The sequence below is a fragment of the Typha angustifolia genome, chromosome 6, assembly GCF_048772165.1.
Source record: "Typha angustifolia cultivar Huaian chromosome 6, ASM4877216v1, whole genome shotgun sequence".
Classification (NCBI taxonomy): domain Eukaryota; kingdom Viridiplantae; phylum Streptophyta; class Magnoliopsida; order Poales; family Typhaceae; genus Typha; species Typha angustifolia.
Genome location: NC_133244.1, coordinates 8,979,627 through 9,005,042, shown reverse-complemented (window position 1 = coordinate 9,005,042; position 25,416 = coordinate 8,979,627). Strand labels below are relative to the sequence as shown.

The window sequence follows — 25,416 nt, the reverse complement described above, 5'->3', positions numbered from 1 at the left end:
ATAATATTTTTCCTTAAAGCAACGAGTACTCGCTTAAGCTTTTAGAATAATTAATAAATTAATATAATAAAGAGTCTAAATTTCTGTGTGAAGGTCATTTCTCATTCAGGATGACTGCTCCAACGTTGCCTATTAAAGTTGAGCTTCGCCCACTCTGGATCTTAGTGCCTTCCATTTAGTCACCTTCCTCGCTGTGGCTGCAGGGAACTTCTTCTTGGCATGCATCATAGTCCTTGGCCGCCATTGTCGGGCTAGACGCATCGCAGTCCTTGGCCTCGTCGAAGACAACCGCTTTTTTTGACTGTCAAGGAGTTGTTTCCAGTTATATATTACTTAACTGTCGACCCGTTAGCCGCGTCGGCAACAATAAGTTTACAAAACTCTAGGAATCCGGAGGCCACACTTGCCTTAGCCGCTGCCCAGTTAGCTACAATATTACCTTCTCTCCCAACATGAGCAAACCTAACTTCCAAACATTTCTTCGCTAGGTTGAGACACTCCTGCACCAGGTTCCTAATACGTTAAGGACTGTGCTCCACTCTTTGCAAGCATCTGATGGCCCCTTGGTAGTCTGATTCAAAGACCATCCTGCATTCTCTTCCGGCCACCCTCAATCCCAGTCTGATTGCCCATAGTTCTGTTTGCAAGGCCGAGCTCCCCAGACAAGGTTCTCGCACCGCCTGGACGAAGTCAACAAATCATCTGCAGTCTTGACTGTAGGATTTCCTTCACTTGTTTGTCGCAAGAACTTTGGCTGGCAAAAGGCTTTGCTAGCTGCCAAGAAACCGGTTGTAGAAAATCTCTGTGTCGTCGATGTAGACGATCTCCATCGTTGAAGGCAAAAGTAGAGAGGCCAAGTTCTTATTTTAATACAAACATAACTCAATTATTAAAAAGAATAAATTTATTATATATAAGTATAATCTAATTATCACGTATGCTAATTTAATAATTCGGTCGTGGACACAACACGTTTACATAAACACAACAACATAACTAATACAATTAAATAATATATTCTACACAAAAAAAGATATAATTATCTTTTTACCCCCATCAACTATCACTATTTTATATAATGACCCCATAAATTTTTTAATACATAATAATCTCATATACTTTTTTTTTGATGCAGAATAATTCTAAAACGGAAGGGTCAAATAAAATATTTATAATAGTTCAAAAAATTATTATGTATAAAAGAATAATTTAAAGAATCACGGTGCAAAATAATAATAATTCAAGGTAAAAAAAGGGAATTATCCCTTAAAAAAAGTATAGTGCCAAATTTAAAATCACTAATAAATAAATCAAGTAGGCGGAGGTTAATATTAGTCTAATTAAAAAGGAGGGCTTTAATGGTAACATAGTCAAAAAGAAGTAAGGTGTTGTTGATATTATTAGGAAAAATAGGGAGTTATTTGTAAAAGAAAAAGGAGAGGAGTTTATTAGTAATATAGTAAAATATAGGGTGTTATTTGTAATTTTCTCGAGGGACACAAACGGACGGCTGCGATGCAACTGCCGTTTTTAAAAGCACGCAGTCGGTGTTGCCGCCCCGATGCCTTGTCCATTTCTAGTCGAGGGTCAAGCCATAGCGAAGCGGGAAGAACTCGTCGAACTCTCTCTCAAAACTTCCCTTTTTATTATTATTATTATTATTATTATTATTATTAATTTATTATTGTTTATTGTTTAATACCACCTCAAAGGAAGTGGTAATGATCGTGCCGGCCTCAACCCCTCCGATGACGGTGGCATTTCAACTCCACTGCCATTATTGAAGCCAAAAGAAGAAGGAAGGAAGAGAACTCTACTCTCTCTAGGGTTTCGATTTGCATTTTTTGGGCAATGGCGTCTAATGCCAGCAGCCGAGCGTCGCTGCGATCGGAGCGGCAGATCCCCACGGGGAGGGTCGGGAATGGGAGCGCGAGTGCTCGGACGAAGTCGGTGCCTCCCAAGCGTTCCGCCACGGCTTCGAGCCTGCGGTCTCCTGTTGACCCCGACAATGCCGGTTCTCTCTCTCTTTCTCTCTTTCGCTCTCCGTACTTCTTTATTACTGTCAGGGTTTATGCCGTTATATCCTCGAAGAAATTTCTGACCATGTCTGTCCTTTCATGGCGATGTGACTTGGTTGATTGAGTTATGCATGTGACGCAGGGTAGATATGAGGAAGGAAGGATCCGAAGAGAAAGCTGGGTTGAGAAAAATTTCTGCTTTTAAGTTTTGGATTTAGGAATAAGGAAAGATGGGCAAGAAGGAGATTAGTCTTTGATTCAAGAACCAGAAGAACTTTTTCATTGTGTCTCTGGAGGGAAATGGGTCATAGAGATATATGTAAGGTTCAATTTGATTGAGGGATACGGATGGCATAGGACTTTTCATATGGCTTGTTCCAAGTTCAAACTGATTAGGAATTAGTTATTGGTGATAAAATAGAAATTGTTATTTTAGTCAAATATTTACTTTCTCTCCGCATAAGGATCTTACGTAGGGTCATGGATTAAGATTTATTACCACATTGATGAACAATGCTGAGTTGCCAGCTTAGAAAAGGTGAGCTCATCAAGTTTGAGTGTCTTCTGTTTAGTAAAGTGTTAAATAGTTTACTTAACGGATTGAATATAACTGCTTTATGAAGTGATCATATGATGAATGTTCTATGTTACAACATGTCAGGGTGTCAAAAACTCTTGGTGTTCCTGTTAGTAAAGAATCTAACAGAGAGGAAACATTATTTTATTGATTTGGCCATTTTGGGGGCATGTCACTCTTAAAAGGAACATTCTTTGGTTAATGGTTAGCTGATAATGAAGGCTGTCATTATAATTCTTGAGGCCTAAGAATATAAGCACACTCACATATATCTGTTATCTTGGTCCTTTTGATTTGTTTTTTTCCCAATAAAATGTCTCTAGAAAAGCTTCATTTTCTTTTTGATATTATGCACCAGAGTTAAAAATTTATCCATACTTTTGTTTGCATGAGTGAACTTTTCTATTCCTTAATTCCCTAGAAACTGATAAAAATTGTACTCTTGCCACAGATCCTGGGAGAGTAAGAGTTGCTGTTAGACTTCGTCCCAGGAATGCTGACGATTTCCCGCATGATTCAGACTTCACTAGCTGTGTCGAATTGCAGCCTGAGGTTTTCCTTTATTTATCTAACTACCTTTTGAAATTTGCACCTTTTGTCTCTCCTTTTCTTTTTAAAATTAAACTTATAGTTAGATTATATCATGTAAACATCAACATTTACTGGTGATCTGCAGTTTAAGAGGCTGAAGTTAAGAAAAAATAATTGGAGTTCTGAGTCCTACAGATTTGATGAAGTTTTCACTGAAAGGTCTTCTCAACTGCGTGTCTATGAGGCTGTTGCAAAACCTGTAGTGGAGGCAAGTAATTATGATGAAAATAAATTTTCATTCTAAATACTTTTTAGTAGGCTTTTTGAACATTTTATCTATTTTCATATACCTTTGCAGAGTGTGTTAGCTGGGTATAATGGGACAGTTATGGCTTACGGTCAAACAGGTACCGGAAAAACTTACACAGTTGGGCGACTTGGGAAAGATGACCCTTCAGAACGTGGTATAATGGTCAGAGCTTTGGAGGACATACTTGCTAGTACCTCCGCTGTATCGGATATTGTGGAAGTTTCATACTTGCAGGTTTGTGGATATAACACTTTTTTATTCTCCCACCTTTTCTACTTTTGAATTGCGTCAAGTTTTGCTCTATAAAAGGCATAACCATCTCAGTTGGATGATGTTACTTGTATTAGCTACATCAATTGTTCAGTGTCCAAGCTTACTATTCAGCAATAGCTTCTTCCCTGTTTAAACAACGGTTCCAATAGGAATATGGCAAATAAATTTAGAACATAGAGCTTTCATGGATGGATAGCACTATTATAAAGTATGCATGTACCCCCTAATTTAAGGGAAGCTTTATAAAACAGCTGTAGAACTCTCATGCCTTATAAATTGATATATTTGGAAATTTAGGATCAATATTATCAGAGTAAAGTTTGCTCAGATAGATGGGTCTAGAATAGAGAAAAGCTATGGGTGAACTTTTTACTGTGATTGGTATTGGAAGGAAAATTAGAATAAGTATTACTTTACACCTAGTTATGGTAGCACCAGTTGATAACAAGAAGGTAGAGCTGAGAAGTTCTTTAAGATGGTCAGTAGTCTGTACATGGTCAAAAGATAATCCTTAGTGGACACTGAAAATGATTTAGTTTGTTCACGCTCAAAGATGTTTCCAGAGGAAGAGGAAGACAGTTTGGAATAGTGAGAAATAACATGGTAACAATTAGATTGACAAACAAATTTGCTTGAGATATATTTGAACTGCCAAAAGCAATTGACAAACCTGCACTAAAACACTGTGACTTAATGTGTTCTTTTTTGTTGTCACTGCTGCTGCTTATTTGTTTTCTTCGTGCCTTTGAAATAATCATTATTTTTCATTGAGATGAAGCAATGAAGTTTAAGGCTTTCAGTATCTATTAATTTATAGAGGAAGTAACCTTTTTGTGCTTTGTACAAATATGCTGTTGGGGATGAGTTCATTTTCACATTATTACTAAGCTTGCCCTTTTCTTTTCTTATGTAGGTAGTTACCTCCTTTGAGTTGTGGCTTTCTATTAGGAAAAAGGAAGTTGTGGCTATTTCACAAACATTATTCATTTTGCAAATGTCTTATTTTTCTTCATCATTTAGTTGTATTTAGAATCGGTACAAGATCTATTGGCACCTGAAAAGAATAACATTCCTATTGCTGAGGATCCAAAGACTGGCGAAGTGTCCCTGCCTGGTGCTGCAGTAGTTGAGCTAAGAGATCTTGATCATTTCCTAGAGCTTCTACAAACTGGTGAGGCAAACCGTCATGCTTCAAATACCAAGCTTAACACTGAATCATCTCGTAGTCATGCTATTCTAGCGGTGTGTACTCCTGCTATTTTTGTCCTGCTGTAATCTATTTGCGCACTTCAGCATGATATGCTCAGTGGAAATATTTTCATGTGTTAGCTTATTAGATTTTGTCACTGCATACAGGTTCACATTCAGAGATCCTTGAAAGGGAAGGAAGAAAAGGATAGTTCCTCCTTGGCTAATAGTTCAGACAATTTTTCTTCTCATCGTGTACCTCTGCTACTGAAAAGCAAGTTACTGATTGTTGATCTTGCTGGATCAGAAAGGATAAACAAGTCAGGTATGGCTTTTCTGATAGTTTTGGACTTTTGGAATTTGGTATGTTGCCAATGAATGAAATGGCAATATTTCCAAGCTATTACTGGATATTTATATCTGTGGCTGCTTCAGGATGTGAATAATAATGATCTCATCCTACTCATGCTACTGGTGGAATGACCAATATCAAACCCTTCATTGAAATTGATTATTTTAACATGGAAATTGATCTATGCTTTGCACTATAATCTTTATTATTGTTACACTCTGAGAAAACTTGCATCAACTTGCAGGTAGTGAAGGCCACATGCTTGAAGAGGCTAAATTCATTAATCTTTCACTTACATCTCTGGGAAAATGTATTAATGCATTAGCTGAGAATAGTCCTCATATACCAACAAGAGATTCCAAGCTCACAAGGCTTCTTCGTGATTCATTTGGAGGTGCTACTATGACTATCTTGCTCTTCTTCTCGTTTCAAATTGTTAGAATGATTCCACTATCAATGACATATTGACATGATACATACTTTCAGAAACTCAAGATGCCTATTAGGTTAGAGGCAACACTATATGATTGGTTGTTGTGCTTGAACCTCATGAAGGTTCATATGTCACATTGTAAGGATAGCATAATGAGTAGAACAAAACATTTTAACGTTAACTGGAAGCCATGATTTTGTGTTACTGTTATTATTTGTTGTCATACCATGGAATCATAACCATTTCCTTGTTCACCTTTCATTCTGCAGGTTCTGCAAGGACCTCTCTTATAATAACTATTGGTCCATCAGCGAAATACTATTCTGAAACTTCGAGCACAATTATGTTCGGGCAGAGGGTAAGGCAGTTTGTTCTTTTGTTACACACAACTTCTGAAGATCTCCTCAGTAACTAGCTCTTAGCTCCTCTCTTCTTCTTTTTTTTTTATAAATTTTATTTATTTATTTATTTTTATAACTTTTTGTATAGAGTGTGTGTTTTCCCCATCATTTCTTGCATTGTTAATTGTATTTCTGCTCTATAGTATCTTCATTCTTGCACTTAAATTAATTAAATAGAACTAGTTTAATTCCTCTAGATATTGCGCCTCCACCACATGCTAATTTTAACTGTATCCAAGTTTTGACCAAATAAAAGCATTCCAGTTCAACTTAATTGCTAGTATTGAGTTAACCTGTTTTCACAAAATTTTGAATCAATTGCAGTCTTACTTTTTTTGGTCCAACCAGGAAGAGAATCTACTCTGGAATACATAAGCTTCTATCTAGTGAATGCATTTTAAGGCACTGACCAACATTCTATTGCTAGAGTTACCCCTTTGCATCCTTTACTTCTGCTTGTTCTAATCTTTTACCTCTGATTAGATTTGATTTCGCTTTCTTGGGATTATAGTGTCCATCGTTGTGATAAAAGAAATTACCACTTATACAATTTTTTGTTAATTTCTTTCTTATGTGAATTTCCAGAATAATTTGGTCCAAAAGTTGCAACTCCTGTTGGATTGCCTTAGTTATCGTTTCTGATCATTTCAGGCAATGAAAATAGTAAACACTGTTAAGTTGAAGGAGGAAGTTGATTATGAGAGTCTCTACAGGAAAGTCGAGAACCAGGTAGACTCTCTTACATCAGAGTTGGAGAGACAACAAAAACTTAGAGATGCTGACAAAGTGCAGATGCAGAAAAAACTAAAAGAGTATGAAGCATCCTTCGCTGAATTTGAAGAAACTTTTTCTATGAAGTCCGAGGTACACTTCTCTTTTCGCAATGAGAGACAACCAGATTTTAATTGTATATTTATGGTCACGTATTTATAAATATAACTGGTTCTTGCTTTTTGTAGCTTTTGGTCTTCCTCCTGATTCAGCTGACCTTTTTTTAATCATCATTTATACTTTGTAGTTGTTGAATCCATCTACTTTACAAAATTATCTTATTTTTGATGTAAAAGTTGATTGGCTATTGAAAACTCTCTCTGTACTAATGCTCTCTCATTCCTTTACTGGTGCCAAAAGTTTACCGTATTTATAACTTCTCAATGACTTCTCTTGCATAAGCCCAAATGGGTGGTTGTACTGCAGAATTCTATACTGGGACGAGTTAGTAGCCCAAGAAATATTAGTTCCTGTAATGCCAATTGCTGACAATTGGAACGATATTAACGGCTAGTTACTTGTTATTTGCATTACATCCGATGCTCTAGTTGGGAATTTATAATTTTAACCATTTTAGACAGCTTGACTTTTTTCACGCATGTTGATATTTCCTTTTTTCTGACTCTTCTTACTGACAATCTCCTTATCCAGAATTTAGAGAAAGAAAACAATCGGCTGGAGTTGGAAATCCGACGATTGGTAGAAGATTTAAACAATGAGAAACATCAAAATGATTTGATGTCTAAAGAAATTGTTCACTTGAAGATGTCTTTGAATCAAAGCAAGGTAATTTTAGTTGCTTTCCAGTACTTATTTTTTTCCTTTATGACAATCTTTTTGTTCTGTCGGTATTTTGAAACTAGGTCTGGAAGTAAAATGACTACTGTGATGGAAAAGAGTGGAATGTCTGGATTTTCTTTTGACTCTTTCATGTAGTCCAAAGTATGTCATTTCTATGTATTTGATGTCCATAGAAAAGATTCACACTTTTGGCTTCAAGTTTGTTTTTGGTCTTGAAAAAACATAACCTTGCAGACTTCTGATTGTTTCAGCTTCCATTTATTTATTCAGAATAGATAGCTGCAATCAGGAAAAATTATTTTAAAATATGATATTTGTTCATCTTTTGAATCTCCTTGAATTTCTAATAATTAGTTTGTCATTAGTAGGAGCAACAACTTGAGAACTCCATGTCCCAGAACATTCTTGCGGATACTACTCAGATGTATGGGAAGAAAATTGAAGAGTTACTCAAGCAACTGGAAGATGAGCAATCTCGTTCTGCAAGTTTAGAAGAGCAGTTGAATGAAATGTGCCAGCAACTAAGTGACACTCAAAATTCACTTCAGGTAAGCCTACAAGTAGTGAGCCATGTCAAGTTAGTTAACTACTTAATCTCTTACCACTTTACACTGGTAGAAGAAATTAGACACAATTATGCACAAAACTTGGCCCCTGGAGTTGGTCACTTGCAGGCAATTTAGAACTAGTACTTGGAGTTGGTTCTTGGTGAAACCATGATGTTTATGCTTCTGACCTAATTTCATGTTTGACTGGCAGAAGCAGCTTTCATGATTTGGTTCCAAGACTTGGACCGATTATTTAACCAGGATGTTGAAGCATATAACTCATTAGTGGTCTCTGATGCAGAAAAAATGAAGGTTCAAATGTTCAATAGGATTTTGAGTAATATGAATATCATGAGAACATATTCTTGGTATAATGGGATGTCAGGTTGTCAATCTTGATCTTAGCAATTTATAGTCTGACCAAGAAGGCGAAAACTAACATAAGAAAAGAACCTACATTTGCGAAAAAGACCACCAATCTGTGCATTTTTGTGATCTGGTTTGGTAATTGGTATTGCTTAATGTTTAACATCTCTAGTAAATTAGATAGCCCTTCAATATCATTATTAGCACTGTTTTTACTTCTGGATAATCTAGCTATCGGCAGTAACATCTTTCTAATCTGACAAAGGAAAGTGGATAACTGCATTTGTCCTATAATTGATTTACTTTTCTGAATGTTTTCTTTATGTTTTGAAAAACTATATTTCTTAAATGCAAGATATTTCAGACGCAGGAAAATGTGGTTGATGAACTCAAAAAGGAGCTATCGGAGATACATGAAGAGTCTACAAGTCAAATCCAGTCCTTAAAAGTGAAATATGATGAGCTGTTCTCAGAAAAGGTACAAATTAAACATGTAATAAGAATATTCGTTAGATCTTTCCGGTGGAATCTTTCTGACATTTAGTGAAATGTACGCTGGAAAATTTGCTTGTGTATACCAAATATTATGGTTTTACAATATTTCTTTCTTTGAGGTTATTGTAGGAATTGTTATATGAAGAGCTTAAATCTATGGAAGAAAAAGTTCTAAATGAAGCAAGGCAGAGAAAGAGTCTTGAAGAAGAAGTTCTCAAGTTAAATAGAGCTCTATGTGACAACAGTGTCGAACTAGAGGTATCTGTTCTTGTCAGAAAAAGCATTGCACTGTGATGTTATATGCACTCTATTTCTAGTTTTCTACACCATACTTCCACATTTAAACGTTTTCTATTTTGTCAGTCTAAAGGGCCATACAGTATGACAAGATCTGCATCAGGGCTCAGTGGTGCAGTATTTATGCCTAGGTCAGTCAAATCAAGGGAGACTATATCTGGTCAAAAGGATACTATATCCAAGATTTTTGAAGAAGGTTTGTTCTTCTGAACTAGTGCTTGACGTACTCCCTTTGGCATTCTTAAATACTGTCCTCTTCTCATAACATGCATCTTTGTTGGCCAAAAATGCAACCAGTTGGGCTTTCCAATATTTTATCTATGTTAAAATCTGAAGACCTGGACGTGCAAATCCATGCTGTCAAGGTGGTTGCCAATCTTGCTGCTGAAGGTATGAAATTGTACAACTTGTTCTATATTTAGGTCAAATCAAGGTTCTTTTTGTCTTTCTTCTGCACGATATTTTGTGATTGTGTTTTTATAAGATTTAGCAAACATTCCTTAATTTTCCATTAACTCTTTTTTTTTCTTTATCTTTTGTATTGACTACTTTGGACTTGACATGTACTCCACTATTACTCCCAAAATCTTAACCAGTGTTTTGTAATGTTTATTTATTTATTTGTCTTGTCTTCTTGTAAGTTATGACCCCTGGTCTTACATGTTTATCCCAACACCTGATGTTCTATCTATTGTCTCTATGCATTATCTGTGACCCCTATGACATGCATGGAACCGTACAAATATGATATTTTTGTGCTTATTTAAGTCTCGTATCAACTAATCAAGTGCATCGATCATTTTAAGGACATGTTTCCTTTTTATGTACTCCAATCACTAAGATCTCATTTGCCTATATCACTTGTCTGTGCCCCAGAATATAGGAGATCTATATTAAGTACTCTTTTTCATCAAGATGTCTAGTTGATTATAAAAAATCTGATTCTTATATTACACTACCATAAACTGGTGCAACAGACTGCTGCTGCTTCTTGATGTCTCCGTTCCTGATATACTTTATTCTTCATCATTATTTATTGTGGCATCCTTCTGGCTCTGCAGATATTAATCAAGAAAGGATTGTTGAGGAAGGAGGGTTGGATGCACTCCTCTTGCTTCTAGAAGCGTCAGAAAATACAACAATTCATCGAGTAACTGCTGGTGCTATAGCTAACTTGGCGATGAATGGTACTTAATCAGTTAATCTTTATTTAAAGATTCTGTACATATCTTTTCAACATTCTTGTAGTCTTAAAGTCTCATATTGGTTCAGAATCCTTCATTTAGAAAGATTTTCATCTGGGGAATCACAATGATCCAATCATTTAAACATCATTTTTTTTTAGTCATACTGTAACCATCATTGTCCTTGCTTATCCATATATTTTAACGTCTGTCTGTCTGTCTGTCCAGTTCTATATGTTATGAAGTTTTTGGAGAAATTCAGGAGCATTTTGATCTATATCTCTATCATCTCCTGTAGTTATTCAGTTTCTATATAAGAAAGAAGCAAATGCTCAAACACTGAGCCACCTTAGAGCAGCTTCTCAGTTATGTTGGTCATTAAATAAAAAGCACATTGCTGCATAAAATCATGAGTCTGTTTTGTTCCTTGTCATGCACAGTGAGCTTTATATAGCAATATTCACATCCCTTTTTATCAAAGCCTACACGGTTCTGTGAAATTTTTACAAGTATAAAACGGATCAGATGAGTTTTATCCAGTAGAAATCATATGCTTTTCCGGTGTATCTAATACAAATACTTTTATCATTTGTCTAGGGTCAAATCAAGGACTAATAATGAACAAAGGAGGTGCTCGCCTATTAGCAAATATAGCATCTAAAACAAATGATCCTCAAACTCTTCGGATGGTTGCTGGAGCAATTGCTAATTTGTGCGGAAATGGTAAACTTAACAACCTCTAGTTTTCTATTTCTATGATTTTTCTTCACTGTCTCTCATTTCATGTTTATTTGCTCTCGCATTTCATTATTTTAGTTTGTTACTTTTGGCATCGAATCTAGGTGACCTTACTCTGGAATTTTTGTCAATCATTTACTTCATATTGAGAGTTTGTTAAATGATATAAACTTATTTATATTTCTTATTCTATTTTCAAACAGACTTCATACTATCCAATGGCATAGTGCTGGTGATAACCACTATCACTATCTAAACTCTTATATGTCACTGCTAATTTCATTGCTAATTTGCTATCACCTATACTGTATGTCCATATTTTGCAAGAGATTCTATTAGTGAGAGTTGTTGGCATATCAGAATCTAATAGAAACCTAAACGCCCCCAGTTCTCTTTTCACGTTTTTGGTCTATTTTATGTTGTCTTTTTTCCCCCACAAGCAAATTATATGTGTCCCAAATGGATTTGCATTTTATTGAATGTCTAATTTCTTACTCTTGCAGAAAAGTTACATGTAACGTTGAAAAAGGATGGTGGCATTAAAGCACTTTTAGGAATGATTAGAGGTGGGCATAGTGATGTTATAGCTCAAATAGCTAGAGGAATAGCAAACTTCGCAAAATGTGAATCACGATCAATCAGCCAAGGTTTGTTAGATCTTTTTCTTGTATCTTCCTCACAATGGTTCTGTTTCTTTCAAATTTTAGTGCCCACACTCTTATCTTGAAATATGAGTGCTCAAACTTGCTAATTTATAGCATTTTCTATGATTGAGTTTGATCAACATAATTTTGGAAGCATTAGTTGTGATTGAACTGCGATCATGAATTCACAATTTCGTATTATATGCTCTATGCAAGGGAAGTTTTGCTAATTACAGAAATTAAAGTTTTGTATGGTGATTTTAAAATTGAAAATTATTATTGTTTCCTTGAGTCTAGGCACTATAAATCTAGTAAGATTGACAAAATAAAATTCTAAACTATAGATCTTATGTAGATATTTTAAAATTTAGACAAACTATAACTAAACTGGTTCTTGATGCTTCAAAGACAAATTGATCTTTTGTCTATCAGAATCCTTTTTATTGAGCAGGAAATTTCTACCATGTTGAAGAATTGTGTTTGTTATATTGAGGAGTTCACTTGCTATTACATGTTTATAACAAAAACTTCTTTCAAGTATGTTGAAGATGTTTTTTTTTTCCTTTTCTGAGCTGTAGGATTCAGAAAAGGAAGGTCTCTTCTTATTGAAGATGGTGCTCTTAACTGGATGGTTGCTAATTCCACTACATTCTCTGCTTCAACTAGTCGGCACATTGAGCTTGCTTTTTGTCATTTAGCTCAAAATGGTTAGTACCTTTTAACATTCTTGATTTTTAACTACCTTTGTTTCCTTGCATTAGAAAATTATAATTCTTTTTGTCATGAATGCTATTTTATGGATCTAGTATGGGCTAAAGCAACAACGTAGTGCCAATGGTACGTGCCGTGCCGTGACACGTTGGCATGCCTTTATGTGCTAGTGGCACATTTTTATAATATTTTGTAATAAATTTTTTTATCATATTTAGAGATGCCTATGTCTTTAGGTCTTTGGTATGCCAATATTTGATTTTTGGTTTAAATATATGTATTAAAGCCTACATTTTGTGTTTTATTTTTAGATTATTTTTATAAATAACCTATTTTATCAAAGATAAAGAAACTATTAAATATAAATATTATATAACACATAATATGATTGAATACATAAATATATTCATTAAAATTATTATTAATGATTGAACACTTCATTATATAATTGAACATATAATAATATTCGACACATAATATTAATTAATAACAGTTTAATAACTAATTATTTCTTCCTCGGCGTTAGTAACGTAGCATGATGAGGAAGATCAAATACTTCATTTGTCGGCATAAGAATAACACAAGAATATTGCACTAAATATTGTTGATAATCTTCAAAATTTATTTGTTGATAATATTTGCTTGTTATAACATCACACATAATTTTTATATAAATAGAAAATTTACAATTCTTCTATTATATGGTATAAATATTGAACATGCATGAGAACTAAAATTGACTTGATGATGATTGATAAAAATAGAATTTAATAAAAAGGCTTCACAGTCGTGCTGGACTAGCACATCCCGTGCCAAGTGCCGTGTCACTACTAACACGACAAGTTAGTGGCACACTTTGTGCCAAATGTTGTGTCACTACCGACACGGCAAGTGTCGATCGGCACGTGGCGTGCTGACCGGTACGACTATCTCTGGGCTAAAGATTTCCATTTAATGCTGGATTTAAATTTTCTTACTTTCAAGGTAAACCATAATATATTGTTTTTAGTCGTCTATGTTGCAGCCTATACTTGTTTAACACTTCTTAACTTTCGATCTAATGTCCTATCAACATTTATAGATGGTTTTCATTTTGGGGGATTGTTATGTCAATTTGGAAATATAACATGCTTAGAAGATGAGCTAGATTTCTACTTCTGCACAAGTAATTTTGGCTAAAGAATTTGATGGAAAACTGATTATTGAATTGGTCGTCTAGGCCCCTTGCTTTGCAGTTGATTTTATCAAGATAAGTACATGGAATGCTACTTTACAAATGACAAGAGAATCATGCACTTGATTGATAGGCTGATATGAAACTTTTGCTTGCAAGAAATTTATAAGACACTGTTATGCTACTCTCTTTTTTCTTCATCATTCATAACGATATAATGAGTAGGACATCGAATACCATGAATCTCACCTTGCACTCTACTTTTCTAAAAGAGGTGGGTATACAGTATACTAACATTGCATATCCATTCCTTGTCTCTGTAGAAGACAATGCCGGTGATATTATATCAAGCGGAGGGATCAAGGAACTTGTTCGAATATCACAGGTATCCTCACGAGAGGATATCCGCAACCTTGCAAAGAAGGCCTTAAATTCAAACCCAGTACTCCTGGCTGCGGCCCGATGAGCTTTTCGAGTTCTTTGTCCAGGAACGTTCATGTTGTAAAAGATTCACATTCTGTATAATAACTTTAGAAACAAATGGTGTCCAATTTGTAACTCATTCTTGGGCCACAACACATCATTATATGTATTAGATGAAAGAATAGAGTTAATATATAACCAAAATGATTTTTTTTTTTCTTCTACTAAATATCCTATGCTTCATTAATTGGTGTTGATTATACTCTTATCCATTTATTAAATTCTTTTTTTTTTTTGGTTTAAATCTCAATTTGGTGTAACATGTGATCACTGATCTGCTCCTAATAATGATTTGCTATGCTCCATATGTAATAATTATGTACTCTGGAGTTGAGTAATAAAATCACAAATCCAACAAACCCCGTCCTTGTAACAGTACCAATCTTAGAGTAATGCATGATTGTCGAAGATTCGTTTATGTTTTATGTCATTAACACAGTGACTAACTCGACACATGTCACCTTATTATACCAATCCTTTTCATCCTCAACAACTAATCTGCCAACCCTTTTGACAAAATAGGATCGATGCAATCACGGTCTTTTATCAACAGAAGTAATGCAACTTGGCACACATACTTTTTCTCATACACATAAAAGATAAATGACAAAGTTACTATCTTTAGGTGATGATAATTTTCCTAACTAGTTGATGGACCCATCCTTATCACACTTGGGACATCATCTCTGTTAGTAATGATTCGGAAACAAAACTTTAGAGGCTAATTTGTTTACTCTATTGAATGTGGTCAGAGACCTCTCCAGTAGATTTGTATTAATTTTCCCAACAAATTGATGGTGGGTGGTGTCATGCATGATAAGAGTTTTTTTTTTCTTTCTCTTTTTTCTTTAGAAAAGAAAAATCCAAACGTGCATGATTAAATTAGTCTGCCTGTACGTAGCTGCAATATGCCCAGAAATGATTAGTATTTGTCTTTTCCGTGGCTAAATTTGTATATAGAAAGACAAATAATAATACTTCCATCTAAATATTCCCTCTTCAATGGATGAAGTTGTAGAGATTGACTAAAAATATTGATCACTCCATTCACTTTTTAGAAGTAAATTAGTCATTTTGTTTTCTTCTCTTATGTTGTTCGTAAATAATACGGCAGTAACAAATATATTATGCGAGATACATTGTACACAAACTCTAAAGAGTTTAGATAAGATCAATACGAGAAAATACACCCACTTATACATAGTCGGCTAGCACAAAATTTATACGCGGCGACAAATCACGGCAAATTCTTTTTTGATGTATTTTGTTGTTGTCAATATACTAGCTTCCTACAATGTTCTTTTTATAGGACAGCCTATAGTGCTTCACACTTATTTTGTTCCACTCATGTGTCCTATGCACGGCACATCTCTATGTGACTCTCTATGCACCATTTTGTGTTCATCGTAAACTATCGTTGCTCTCACCAGAGTCTTTTTTCACTGACCGAAAGATTAGCTCTCTATGTCTTTATATTTATGTCATTCTCCTGATTAAATAAGTTCATACTGGATTAGAATAATATAAAATAAATTAAAATTTATAAAGAAAATAAGGAATCTATGAGCACCAAACAACTTCTTTGGGGGAGGATACAAAGAGTTCCCACTATTTTCAATAACTACTAATTTGGTGCAACAGACCTATGTTGATGAGAGTACTTCCACACTCTTAATCTCTTATTTAAAATTTAACCAAAAGAGATCTTACCATCTCCTACTCCAACAAAACAAGAACAAAAAAACAAAAAGACATTGGCATAATTAAACTAGTATTTATTACAAGTCAGACTAAGGACTGCTTATGAGGAGGCCTAATCCGACAAAGAGTAACTGCATAATAATTATATTGTACTCCTAAATTAACTTCATCCATGTCTCAAGTAGCAACAGCTTGTTGATAGGAGTAGCATCGGTAGTTAGAGTTTATGAGTTTATGAGATATAGAAGGAAACTAGATTCGATAAAACATTAATGATAATATATGAATCCTGTGCCGTCTACGATCTAAATTTAGCCAGTCTACTTGATGAGACAAATAATGATAGAGAAGTTTGACGACTTTCTTACCAGAGATGCATGGTTTGAATATTTCAACATGCATGATCATAATGAATACAAACTACGCAGACAGCTGACAGCCAATTTGACTTGTAACGATTCGGTGGTTTAGCTTTCAGTTTCAATCCGAGGACGATTCCTTAATGAGAAACATTGACAACAGGCATGATTGGTGACCAACAAATAGTCTGAATTTAATTCAATCCATATGCTTCTGTTATAGCAGCCAGTCACTGATCAAGATCAAGAACATCTGCAACCAATTATTACTTCGCCTAGTAATTTGGTATTAGATTTAGTGTCCATCCTAAGTTCCAATCAATTATACCCCCAAGAAAGAAAAGTATGCAAGATATATAGCAAGGTTTGGTATGATCACAAAAGAGCAGGAGTACTTGGGAAAGTAGATCAAAGAATCCAATGCCAAGCTTCAAATATACATAAAATTTCCTCACTAACTTTGACTCATCATCATGTGTTAATTATTATTTTGGCTGTTTCTTTTAGATATTCAAGTTTTCGCCGGAACATATTTCTTGTAATAGTTGGTGCTAAGAATAAAGAAGAAAAGTCCAAGTAGGGCTCTCTTAAGATTTAAAGAATAGCATTACCAAGTCAAAGTTCATAATATACACAACAACTAATCAACCAAATGTAATCACATGCAGACATGCAGCTAAGCAATGTTGCAAAGTATTTGCTTTCATTAGAAAGCCTTGATATATACGAACACAAATTTAAGTTTACATGTATACGTACATGCATGCAACTATATACACCTTGGAATATGGATGATATCACCACCTAGCTTAACCAATGGTAACAAAGATCTATATATATATATATATAGAGAGAGAGAGAGAGAGAGAGAGAGAGAGAGAGAGAGAGAGAGAGAGAGAGAGAGGTCTTTCGAAGGTACAGGGATGGCATAGTTTATGAAAGAAGAGAGGAAATATTACAGGGATTGAAATGATGGAAGCCAGACAGCTATACTTTGACTTCTCACAACTTTGGTAGATGTAATATAATACTGTCATCAAAGCTTTCGATTGGTCTACCAGTCTATGTCAATCTTTTCTATCTTCCTTAGAAGCCTGGGTCTTTTTCCAAGGTCAGGCATTTCCACCACCAAATAATTAGAGCTCACCCATAAGGACAAAAGAGAAGCGTAGCGAGGAAGAGAGGAAGGGGGGGTAGGAGGAGAAGATTTTGTTGAGGAACATGGGAAGGGCTCCTTGTTGTGACAAAGCTAATGTGAAGAAGGGTCCCTGGTCTGCAGAGGAGGATGCCAAGCTGAAAGAGTTCATAGAGAAGTATGGAACTGGTGGCAATTGGATTGCTCTCCCTCACAAAGCTGGTAAGATATATTAGTATACTTTTCTTTTCTTTTGATATCAACTTATATAAATTTGTTATTTGTTGGCTGATTTCTTTTGCTAGGTCTGAAGAGATGTGGGAAGAGTTGCAGGCTGAGATGGCTAAACTACCTGAGGCCAAATATAAAGCATGGAGAGTTCTCAGATGATGAGGATAGGATCATCTGCACCCTCTTTGCCACTATTGGAAGCAGGTGAGAAAATTAACAAAACTCCTATGCACTACTTCTTTTTTGTTCTTTCTTCTTTTTTCTTAAGAAAAAGGTATGCTAAATTTGGTTTTGTTAGTCAGATCCTTCTGTGTGTCTGTGTGTGTGTGTGTGGTCATCATTTAATAGATCTATGTGCAATTAAATTTGTGGATATGTATGTGTAGATGCTAATTTGTTCTCATGCATGAAACTTTTAAGATCTAAAGAGCCATTTTTTTCCCTCCATTCTTGCCATAATTGCAGGTGGTCCATCATAGCTTCCAAGCTCCCAGGTAGGACAGACAATGATATCAAGAATTATTGGAACACCAAGCTCAAGAAGAAGTTCTTAGGACTTGTTCCTTGCCAAAAGAAACCAAACCAACATCATCATCATCATTATCATCAACTGCAGCAGCAGCAGCAGCAACTCCTCTTGACCTCCTCCTCCTCCTCCTCCTCCTCCTCATTACAAAACTACTACAGTGTAACAGGCTATGAACACTTGCCTACAATCCCCAGTACTTCTTCTACTATCTTTGAAGGTTTATGCCAATACCAGATGAAGGAGAACTCTCAAATGATCATGTTTGGCGGTGACCAGAGCTGCAGCAGCTATGGCAAGGAGATGGGTTTTGAGAGCTCGCTCTTTGGTGGGCCTCCGGAGAGCCAAAAGTTACTACTTGGGTCTCAGGTAGATAGATGTATTGATGAGCTCTTCAGCTGGGAAGCTCCATTAGAGTACAACTATGAGGAGGTCAAGCAACTGCTTAGTTCTACTTCTATTATGGATGACCAGAAATGCAACATTAAAGGGCAGGAGAGGACCATGTACCAGTTCTGACTGCAAAAAGACACAAGATCTTGTTTAGACTTGACAGTACAAGGCTAGGAAGAGGAGTAGAAAGAATGGCATTGCATATCTTTTCCCCCCTTTCTGATCCTGAGATTTGCTACTTTTGTTGGTGAGTGTGTATAGATTGTCTCATTGTGTGCACCAGTAGATCCACAGACGACATCATTGAGCTATCAAATCCATTCTTGAAATAAGTTTCTCATATAAACTTACTCTTGGGATGTAAGTTTCCATGAGAAACTCATTACAAGCATAAATAAATCAAAAAATAAAAAAAAAAATCAAAAAAATGTTTGTATAATTTGTGATCAGTTATATATAAATGTCACATGGACAGGGAGGTTTGGGTGTACCGGAAGAAACGTGTCTTGTCTGGTAGTACTCATATTATTATAACTCTTAAACAGTTCGCAAGTAGGATTAGATTCTTTCGTCTAAAAGAGAGGAGAGAAAACTAAGATTAGATTCTCATTGGTGTCAGTAATGTATGAATCTCAATAATAGCTAACAAAGAGGGATGTCAGTCTTTTTGTCCTTCAATTTTTAAGAACACCACCACATCCCAATGCCCAATGCCTAGAGAGAGATAGAGAGTAGAGTAGAGAAGGTTTGTCTCTTAGATTGTTACTTATAATTACGAGCGATATTGGATGTGCACTAACGTATCGATTGATTGCGCGCTGTATTTGATTTCAGCAACAATCACAGATGATCATATGGATGGACTGACATACATCTGATGTTATGTTTTTTGAGTTTTAGTACTTGTTTAAGTCTCTTCAATTTCTTACACTACAAGTTGTGTCAAGAAAGACTTAATTGGTTATAGACCAATTCAAGGACATGTGAATCCATTGACCCATCCATTTGTTTATCTTGCTATGCTTCTTTCTTTTAATCCTATTTGGGCTGCTATGGGTCCATCTTCTAGATTACTTCTCTGTAGGAAGGCACAACTCCAAGATATGTATCTAATTAAATTGCATGGCACTGACATTGATACTAAAAATAAACCTAGTTATAATTATTTGGATTAAATGGAGTCCTTTTCTTTTTTGGAAATTTCCCCATCCTAATTATGTAATAATTAACAGCCCATGGGCTAAGATTTGGTCTAAGATCCGGCCCAATAAGTTGTGGCCCAGCCCATGGTGGTCATCGGCCACACACGTAGTAATAGCGAAGCTCCAATGGGCCTCGCACTTGGGCTAGACGCGTGTAACTTTTTTAATAATTTCATTAGTAAATTTAGACTCTGAATTATAGGCGTATATATATTTATCCTCTATTATTTAACTTTTCTCACTCTCTTAACGATGTTAATTAGGAAAAATAAATAAATATTATGTCCTTAATTTTTCCTTTTCAATTTATTTATGCTAAAATAAGAGAAAAATAGATCATAAAGGAATTAAAAGTTAATCACACGTGATATTTCATACATGAGGAATTGGCATAAATTATTATTATTATTATTTTAGTTAGTTTGAAGGGATACCTACGTAAATACGAGGACTCTAAGGGGTCTCGATGCAAAAATTAACTTTATGGGGGGGTATATCCGCAAGTAAATAATAATAAGAGATTTGTGAAGCGTGTAAATGTAAAAGAAACTATATAGATAGGCAAAAAAAAAATAGTACCAGAAACGTCGATCGAAGGCTGGAACAAAAGCCAAAACCTCTCTCTCTCTCTCTCTCAGTCTTGTTTCGATGCTTCAATCTTCTCCATGGCTCTCCGCCATTTCCCAAACCCTTTCCATAACCTCGTCCCGTTCCCTTCCTCGTCGAAACTGGGGTCGAGATTAGAGCGATCGCCTCTCGGATGGAAAACCCATCAGAACCCGCTTCGCGGAAGCCTCACATTGTGGTGCTCCAAGGAGCAGCCCAGGTACTTGTTCCGATCCCACGACTGTTTGGTGTTTATTGAAGTGGGTTTTCGTTGATTTCCTTGGTGGTTTTGATTTGTTCCAGGAAAAAGGCGAAGCCATCTCGGCGCAGGATGAGCAGCGAGGAACTCGGCGACGAGCTCCGTGGGTTCATAGCAGCGATTGGGCTCCCTGAGAACCGGATGCCGTCGCTTAAGGAGCTTTCCGATCATGGAAGGTTTGTCGGGTCTTTCTTGATCACTGGGCTTCTAAAGGTTTCTTGTTGTAGTTCTGGTAAGAAATTGGAGAAGTGAAGCGTTTCTTTCTGTGATATCTGTAGAAAGGACTTGGCAAATGTTGTTAGGCGGAGAGGATACAAAGCAATCTCAGAGCTTCTTACGAATAATTCTGATGAAAACCTAGAACGTAGCGATACTTGCGAGGAGGAAAGTTCAGGTCTGAAATTTTCTTGTTGCTATTTAATTGGGTTGGTTGCTCTGTAGTTGCAATGACACTGATTCTTTTCATGATAGCTTTGTAATTTTTCTAAAAGGTCAAGTAGAGAAATTGACTGTTTCTCCTGAATGCATCTCCTTAACGGACGAGCCCACTGTCCTGGAGGAATGTAATGTTAATCCAAATGGTGCAATTTCAATAAGCACTGATGCCGAAGTTTATGGACCTTCAGATTCTTCTATTGTTACCTTGCAATTTAAGGCAGCAAAATTTTTGCAGACAGGCGAATTGGATCCCATGGAAGGTACTTGGTAAAAGAGATTTCCTATACTTGCAGATTTGCTTCTTATGAGCCAGTCTATTATTTAGATGATTGTGGAAATATAGATGTAGATATGAATAATGTCTTGGAGCTTGGTTCTACTGCATTGGACTCCGGTAACATTGATACAGGTAAATTATGAACTTCAATGTGAAAAAGTGGCCTGGTTGATGTGTTTAAGAGCAGCTAAGTTTAATGTAATGTGGGCTGGGTTCCTTGCAGTTCCTATGATATCTCAGCAACTAACTCTTACCTCAAAGGAACAGCTTCCTAAAAGGTTAGTCTCTCAGAGAAATAGAACTGCTGTTTTGGATATATTATTTTGATGAGTAAAATATAATATTAGTAGGTATATGGAGCACTTGCTAGAACATCTCTTTCCAAGTGAAGGCTCATCTTCAGAAGAACTTTCTTGCAAGTAAACTATAAGACTCTGATTTAGTTTTTTCTCTCATTAAAGATTTGGTATAGTTAATTTCTGGAAGACCACTACATCTGTCAGAATTATCTTCCTTATTTTACTCCAACCTTCTCGGTTAGTAAAAGTCAATCATATATACTTATTTATGTTGTATGCTGATGTAGAACTTGTTACTGGAAATTATTACATTCCCGGAACTTATGTAATCTTGAGGCTGGAGGTACAAGTGTATTACATCATTCTCTATTTTTTTTTTTAATTTATATATAGGAATGGTGTTTCATCAGGTGAAGACACCAATTTTGATGAGGAATTGACATCCAAGGTTGGTGCATTATTATGATTATTTACCTTTTCTTCTCTAGACTGTTGTCTTCCTATTCCAACTTCTGATTTTTCTCCTTGCTATGTCATCCTAAAGGCTTCTGAAAAGGGCAATCAAAACGAAATCAATCGATTAAAGGCTTTACTGGTAAGCTTTCTCTTCCTGTATCTTCTTGTGGAGTTGTTGGATAAATGTAGCTTATAATGATAAATCAATCAACTGTATGATAATCTTCGTAGCATCAAAAGGAGATCGAACTTTCCCAATTGGAGCAACGGATCAAAGAGGAGAAGGTACTAATATTCGCATAATTTGCCTAAATCTCTGTCAATCTCTCCTTAGAAGATTGTTCTTAGTCACTTTAATAGAAACATGCTAATGATAAACTGTATACTGGCAAATAGTGTTAAGAGGATGATGGGAAATTTACACGTTCTAGAATAACCAGGTCCAAGTTTCAAGTAAATCTAAAAGACAAAAATCCATGAAGTTCAAATAGGCTTTCATGTTGGCTTGGCCTATTTATTGTTTTCTTGAAGCATCTAATCCATATAGCATTGTGCATCATGTATGTAACATGGAACTGTTATCCCAGTGAGGTTCTCTCCTTTATTACTCTTATAATGGAACAACAGTCGAAGTTATGAGATTTACCTATGTGCTTTGCTTGCTGTCATCTTTTCCTAATTATTCTCATAAGAGTTATATATTAGTATTTTCTCATTGAAATTCTAGCTTCTTATGACTAATTTTTCATGGACATAAAATTACTGTGTTGAATCTGTTTATATAAAGACATCCATCTTTCTGTATCATGCTTTTGGTAATGGTTAGGTCTAATCTGGTTAGGTGTAATCATAGTACGTTGTTATGATATTGATCCTATTAAACTATCATTCTGATATAAATGACTGAATTTCTGGTATATATTCCTGTTCCATCTTAAATGAGCTAAGAGAATGGCTCTTTCTTTTCTTTTCAAATTTCAGCTTGAGCTATTCAATTTGCAAGCTAAAGCCGAAGCTAAGATTGCAAATATACAGCGAACTGTTGCACAGAAAGATGTGGCACTCCGAGCAGCTGAAGAGAACCTTAATGGATTAAAAGAAGTACCTTTGTTTCTTTTCATTTTTCTAGAAGTTGCATTTAGGAATTTGTGCCTGTTAGGCTGAATGCCCGTATTACTATAAAATGGTTTTCTTCATATAGGTTCACATAAAATACATGGCGGATGGAGAAATTGTAGAGCTTGCTGGTAGCTTTAATGGCTGGCAGCATCGGATCAAAATGGATCTGGATCCATCATCAACAAGAAGTCCATCTACATCCAGGTCCTTAATTCCTATTTTGGTTAATAACTTTCAATTGTAGCATTCTAGGTAGTGTGCCCTCTTTTTTAAACTAAAGAAGCATTTCTTTCCTTAGATTTCAGCATTGAGTTCCACATCTATGTTGTTGATATAGGTGTATAGCCAGTCTTTCCTTCTCATAACAATTTCTTTGTTCTTTTCCTGTACATATTTCTGACCAGTTACTTTAGTTTTCCCCAATAATTATGTATACTTTTTCTTGATATCTGAATCTCTGTTAGAAGACTGCAAGAAGAAGATGCGTACATTTTGATTCTTGGACTTGTTGATTACAAAATAAAGTTTTAAGTTGATACTCCATGTAATAGTTCATTTGCCATCTCCTTTTGATAATCAAACAAATGATCGAAAATGGATTCGTTTGTTATTCCTTCAAAACATGTTGAAAGAATTGTCCTTTAATATGTAGTTTTATTTTGTTATTGAAATATAGGCGGACAAACTTACTTAGAACTTTTACTGATTGTTAAAATGTCTCTTATAAGACCATGCAGGCAACCATTGCTCTGGTCAGCAGTATTATGGCTCTATCCTGGTGTTTATGAGGTATGTTAACTACCATTAACTAAGCTTAGTTTAGTTTCTAAATCTACACCAAATTTAGATCCACGTCTTTCAAATTATGCTCACTCACGTTCTTCTCCTTCTTGCTATCAGATAAAGTTTATTGTGGATGGTAGTTGGAGAATTGATTCACGGCGAGAGATTGTCTCTAGTGGAAATATTGCCAACAATGTTCTGAGGGTAGATAGATAAATTGGATGTCTCCTTTCCCATCTGTTATACCTACGTATGCTACTTTTCTTCCATGTCATCATGCATTACGTTTGGTTAAGGTGGCTGCTAAATTACTAACCAGACATAGTGGCAATCATGCATACCTGCCTCTCATCACGTGCAATTTAATTACACCCATAACCATAGTATCTCCTGCTAAATTACTCACTCTTCAAATGCTATTCTTTTGCCACCTTGACTATCGTAATGTCACTTGCTAGTGCAGTGTTCAGGATAAGGAAAATGCATTTCTCGAGCTTCATGAGAGGTACAGCTTTCAAACCGCCTGTGGCCAATCTTTTGATCACTGATAGATGGTAGTTTCTTCTGTATCGGATTGGATGTGCTAATCGAGCCAGAAGATCTTGTAGTCTCTCTTTTTAGTCAAACGCTGTGATGCAGATCTTTGCTGCCTTCTATTACGTTGTTAATTTCTGGAAATCCTGCTGTAGTTGATAGAGACTGTAGTCTACTTGTATATTTCTCTTTACATTTCTAACTGGCTCGTCTTCCGGAAACTTCTTTGTTATTTCTATAAGCTCTGTATCTTCTTGGGCTTGATGCAATGTTTCAACACAACTCGTCATTCGCGAAGTTTGTCTACAGTGAATGATTGCCAAATGTGCTTGCAGTCGAGTACCTGGCAGCCCATGAATGATTGCCAAATGTGCAGCAGAGAAGAATAAGAGCGTAATTCTCTTTAAATTCCAAGATATCCTCTCCATTATCTCCTTCCTAATTAATATTGGGCATCAATTATTTGATGCTATGATGGTGGGAAATGGAGAAATATTTAAACATGAGCCCTTTCTTTCCTGCGATTAATCTATACTACGTGGCCACAATCTTTTGCTTATTAATTCAAAATTAAGCTTAACTATAAGAATTAATTCACGTTAGCAAGAAGAAGAGGATAAGAGATTAACTCTTTTTATGTATCCACATGGTCCTGATCAAGGAAGAGAGAATACTGCTGAATATATCAATCTTGATCTTATTCGAATCATAATTAACCTCGTTGATATAGTCATCTAGAGATGTTATAATCACTTGTGATATGTTGATAATCTCGAGCAAATCATAATCTTCCTTATATGATA

General features: G+C 35.6%; 3 protein-coding genes across 15 annotated transcripts; all 3 read left to right on the top strand.

Moving 5' to 3' along the window:
* The first annotated feature begins 1,563 nt into the window (after positions 1-1,563).
* LOC140761375 (kinesin-like protein KIN-UA) lies at positions 1,564-14,421 on the top strand. 6 transcript variants are annotated; one of them, XM_073098667.1, is made up of 21 exons: positions 1,564-1,615; positions 1,713-2,014; positions 3,047-3,147; positions 3,272-3,394; positions 3,485-3,670; positions 4,730-4,951; positions 5,066-5,222; positions 5,494-5,643; positions 5,952-6,040; positions 6,735-6,947; positions 7,506-7,640; positions 8,024-8,203; positions 8,934-9,047; positions 9,194-9,322; positions 9,428-9,557; positions 9,659-9,751; positions 10,423-10,548; positions 11,143-11,268; positions 11,787-11,930; positions 12,506-12,634; positions 14,136-14,421. In XM_073098667.1, exons 2-21 carry the CDS (start codon positions 1,852-1,854, stop codon positions 14,276-14,278), a joined length of 2,853 nt encoding a protein of 950 aa, XP_072954768.1. In that variant the 5' UTR covers positions 1,564-1,615; positions 1,713-1,851; the 3' UTR covers positions 14,279-14,421. The 6 variants fall into 6 exon arrangements, with proteins under 6 accessions (XP_072954768.1, XP_072954771.1, XP_072954772.1 ...); XM_073098670.1 differs by having other exon boundaries at positions 1,588-2,014; positions 6,735-6,812; positions 6,882-6,947; XM_073098671.1 differs by having other exon boundaries at positions 1,588-2,014; positions 4,802-4,951.
* Positions 14,422-17,497: 3,076 nt separating this feature from the next.
* On the top strand, positions 17,498-18,878 carry LOC140761418 (uncharacterized). Its single transcript, XM_073098729.1, has 3 exons — positions 17,498-17,712; positions 17,796-17,925; positions 18,187-18,878. The coding sequence occupies exons 1-3, from the start codon at positions 17,577-17,579 to the stop codon at positions 18,764-18,766; spliced, it is 846 nt and encodes a 281-aa protein (XP_072954830.1). The 5' UTR covers positions 17,498-17,576; the 3' UTR covers positions 18,767-18,878.
* A 1,542-nt stretch (positions 18,879-20,420) lies between these two features.
* LOC140761474 (protein PTST homolog 3, chloroplastic) lies at positions 20,421-24,910 on the top strand. 8 transcript variants are annotated; one of them, XM_073098809.1, is made up of 15 exons: positions 20,421-20,668; positions 20,752-20,883; positions 20,986-21,101; positions 21,199-21,405; positions 21,495-21,554; positions 21,646-21,700; positions 21,770-21,841; positions 22,115-22,169; positions 22,266-22,316; positions 22,409-22,462; positions 23,159-23,278; positions 23,379-23,500; positions 24,025-24,085; positions 24,197-24,283; positions 24,538-24,910. In XM_073098809.1, exons 1-15 carry the CDS (start codon positions 20,508-20,510, stop codon positions 24,625-24,627), a joined length of 1,443 nt encoding a protein of 480 aa, XP_072954910.1. In that variant the 5' UTR covers positions 20,421-20,507; the 3' UTR covers positions 24,628-24,910. The 8 variants fall into 8 exon arrangements, with proteins under 8 accessions (XP_072954910.1, XP_072954909.1, XP_072954911.1 ...); XM_073098808.1 differs by having other exon boundaries at positions 21,489-21,554; positions 21,773-21,841; XM_073098810.1 differs by having other exon boundaries at positions 21,489-21,554; positions 24,034-24,085.
* The last annotated feature ends 506 nt before the right edge of the window (positions 24,911-25,416 follow it).

Excerpts from the sequence above, each read along its gene's own strand:
- LOC140761375 (XM_073098667.1), top strand. The coding sequence starts at position 1,852 with ATGGCGTCTAATGCCAGCAGCCGAGCGTCGCTGCGATCGGAGCGGCAG. Across the intron at positions 9,048-9,193 it reads ATGAGCTGTTCTCAGAAAAG|GAATTGTTATATGAAGAGCT; the intron begins GTACAAATTAAA and ends AGGTTATTGTAG. Across the intron at positions 10,549-11,142 it reads AGCTAACTTGGCGATGAATG|GGTCAAATCAAGGACTAATA; the intron begins GTACTTAATCAG and ends TCATTTGTCTAG.
- LOC140761418 (XM_073098729.1), top strand. The coding sequence starts at position 17,577 with ATGGGAAGGGCTCCTTGTTGTGACAAAGCTAATGTGAAGAAGGGTCCC. Across the intron at positions 17,713-17,795 it reads TGCTCTCCCTCACAAAGCTG|GTCTGAAGAGATGTGGGAAG; the intron begins GTAAGATATATT and ends TTCTTTTGCTAG. Across the intron at positions 17,926-18,186 it reads TTTGCCACTATTGGAAGCAG|GTGGTCCATCATAGCTTCCA; the intron begins GTGAGAAAATTA and ends CCATAATTGCAG.
- LOC140761474 (XM_073098807.1), top strand. The coding sequence starts at position 20,508 with ATGGCTCTCCGCCATTTCCCAAACCCTTTCCATAACCTCGTCCCGTTC. Across the intron at positions 22,170-22,265 it reads ATGAGGAATTGACATCCAAG|GCTTCTGAAAAGGGCAATCA; the intron begins GTTGGTGCATTA and ends GTCATCCTAAAG. Across the intron at positions 23,279-23,378 it reads ACCTTAATGGATTAAAAGAA|GTTCACATAAAATACATGGC; the intron begins GTACCTTTGTTT and ends TTCTTCATATAG.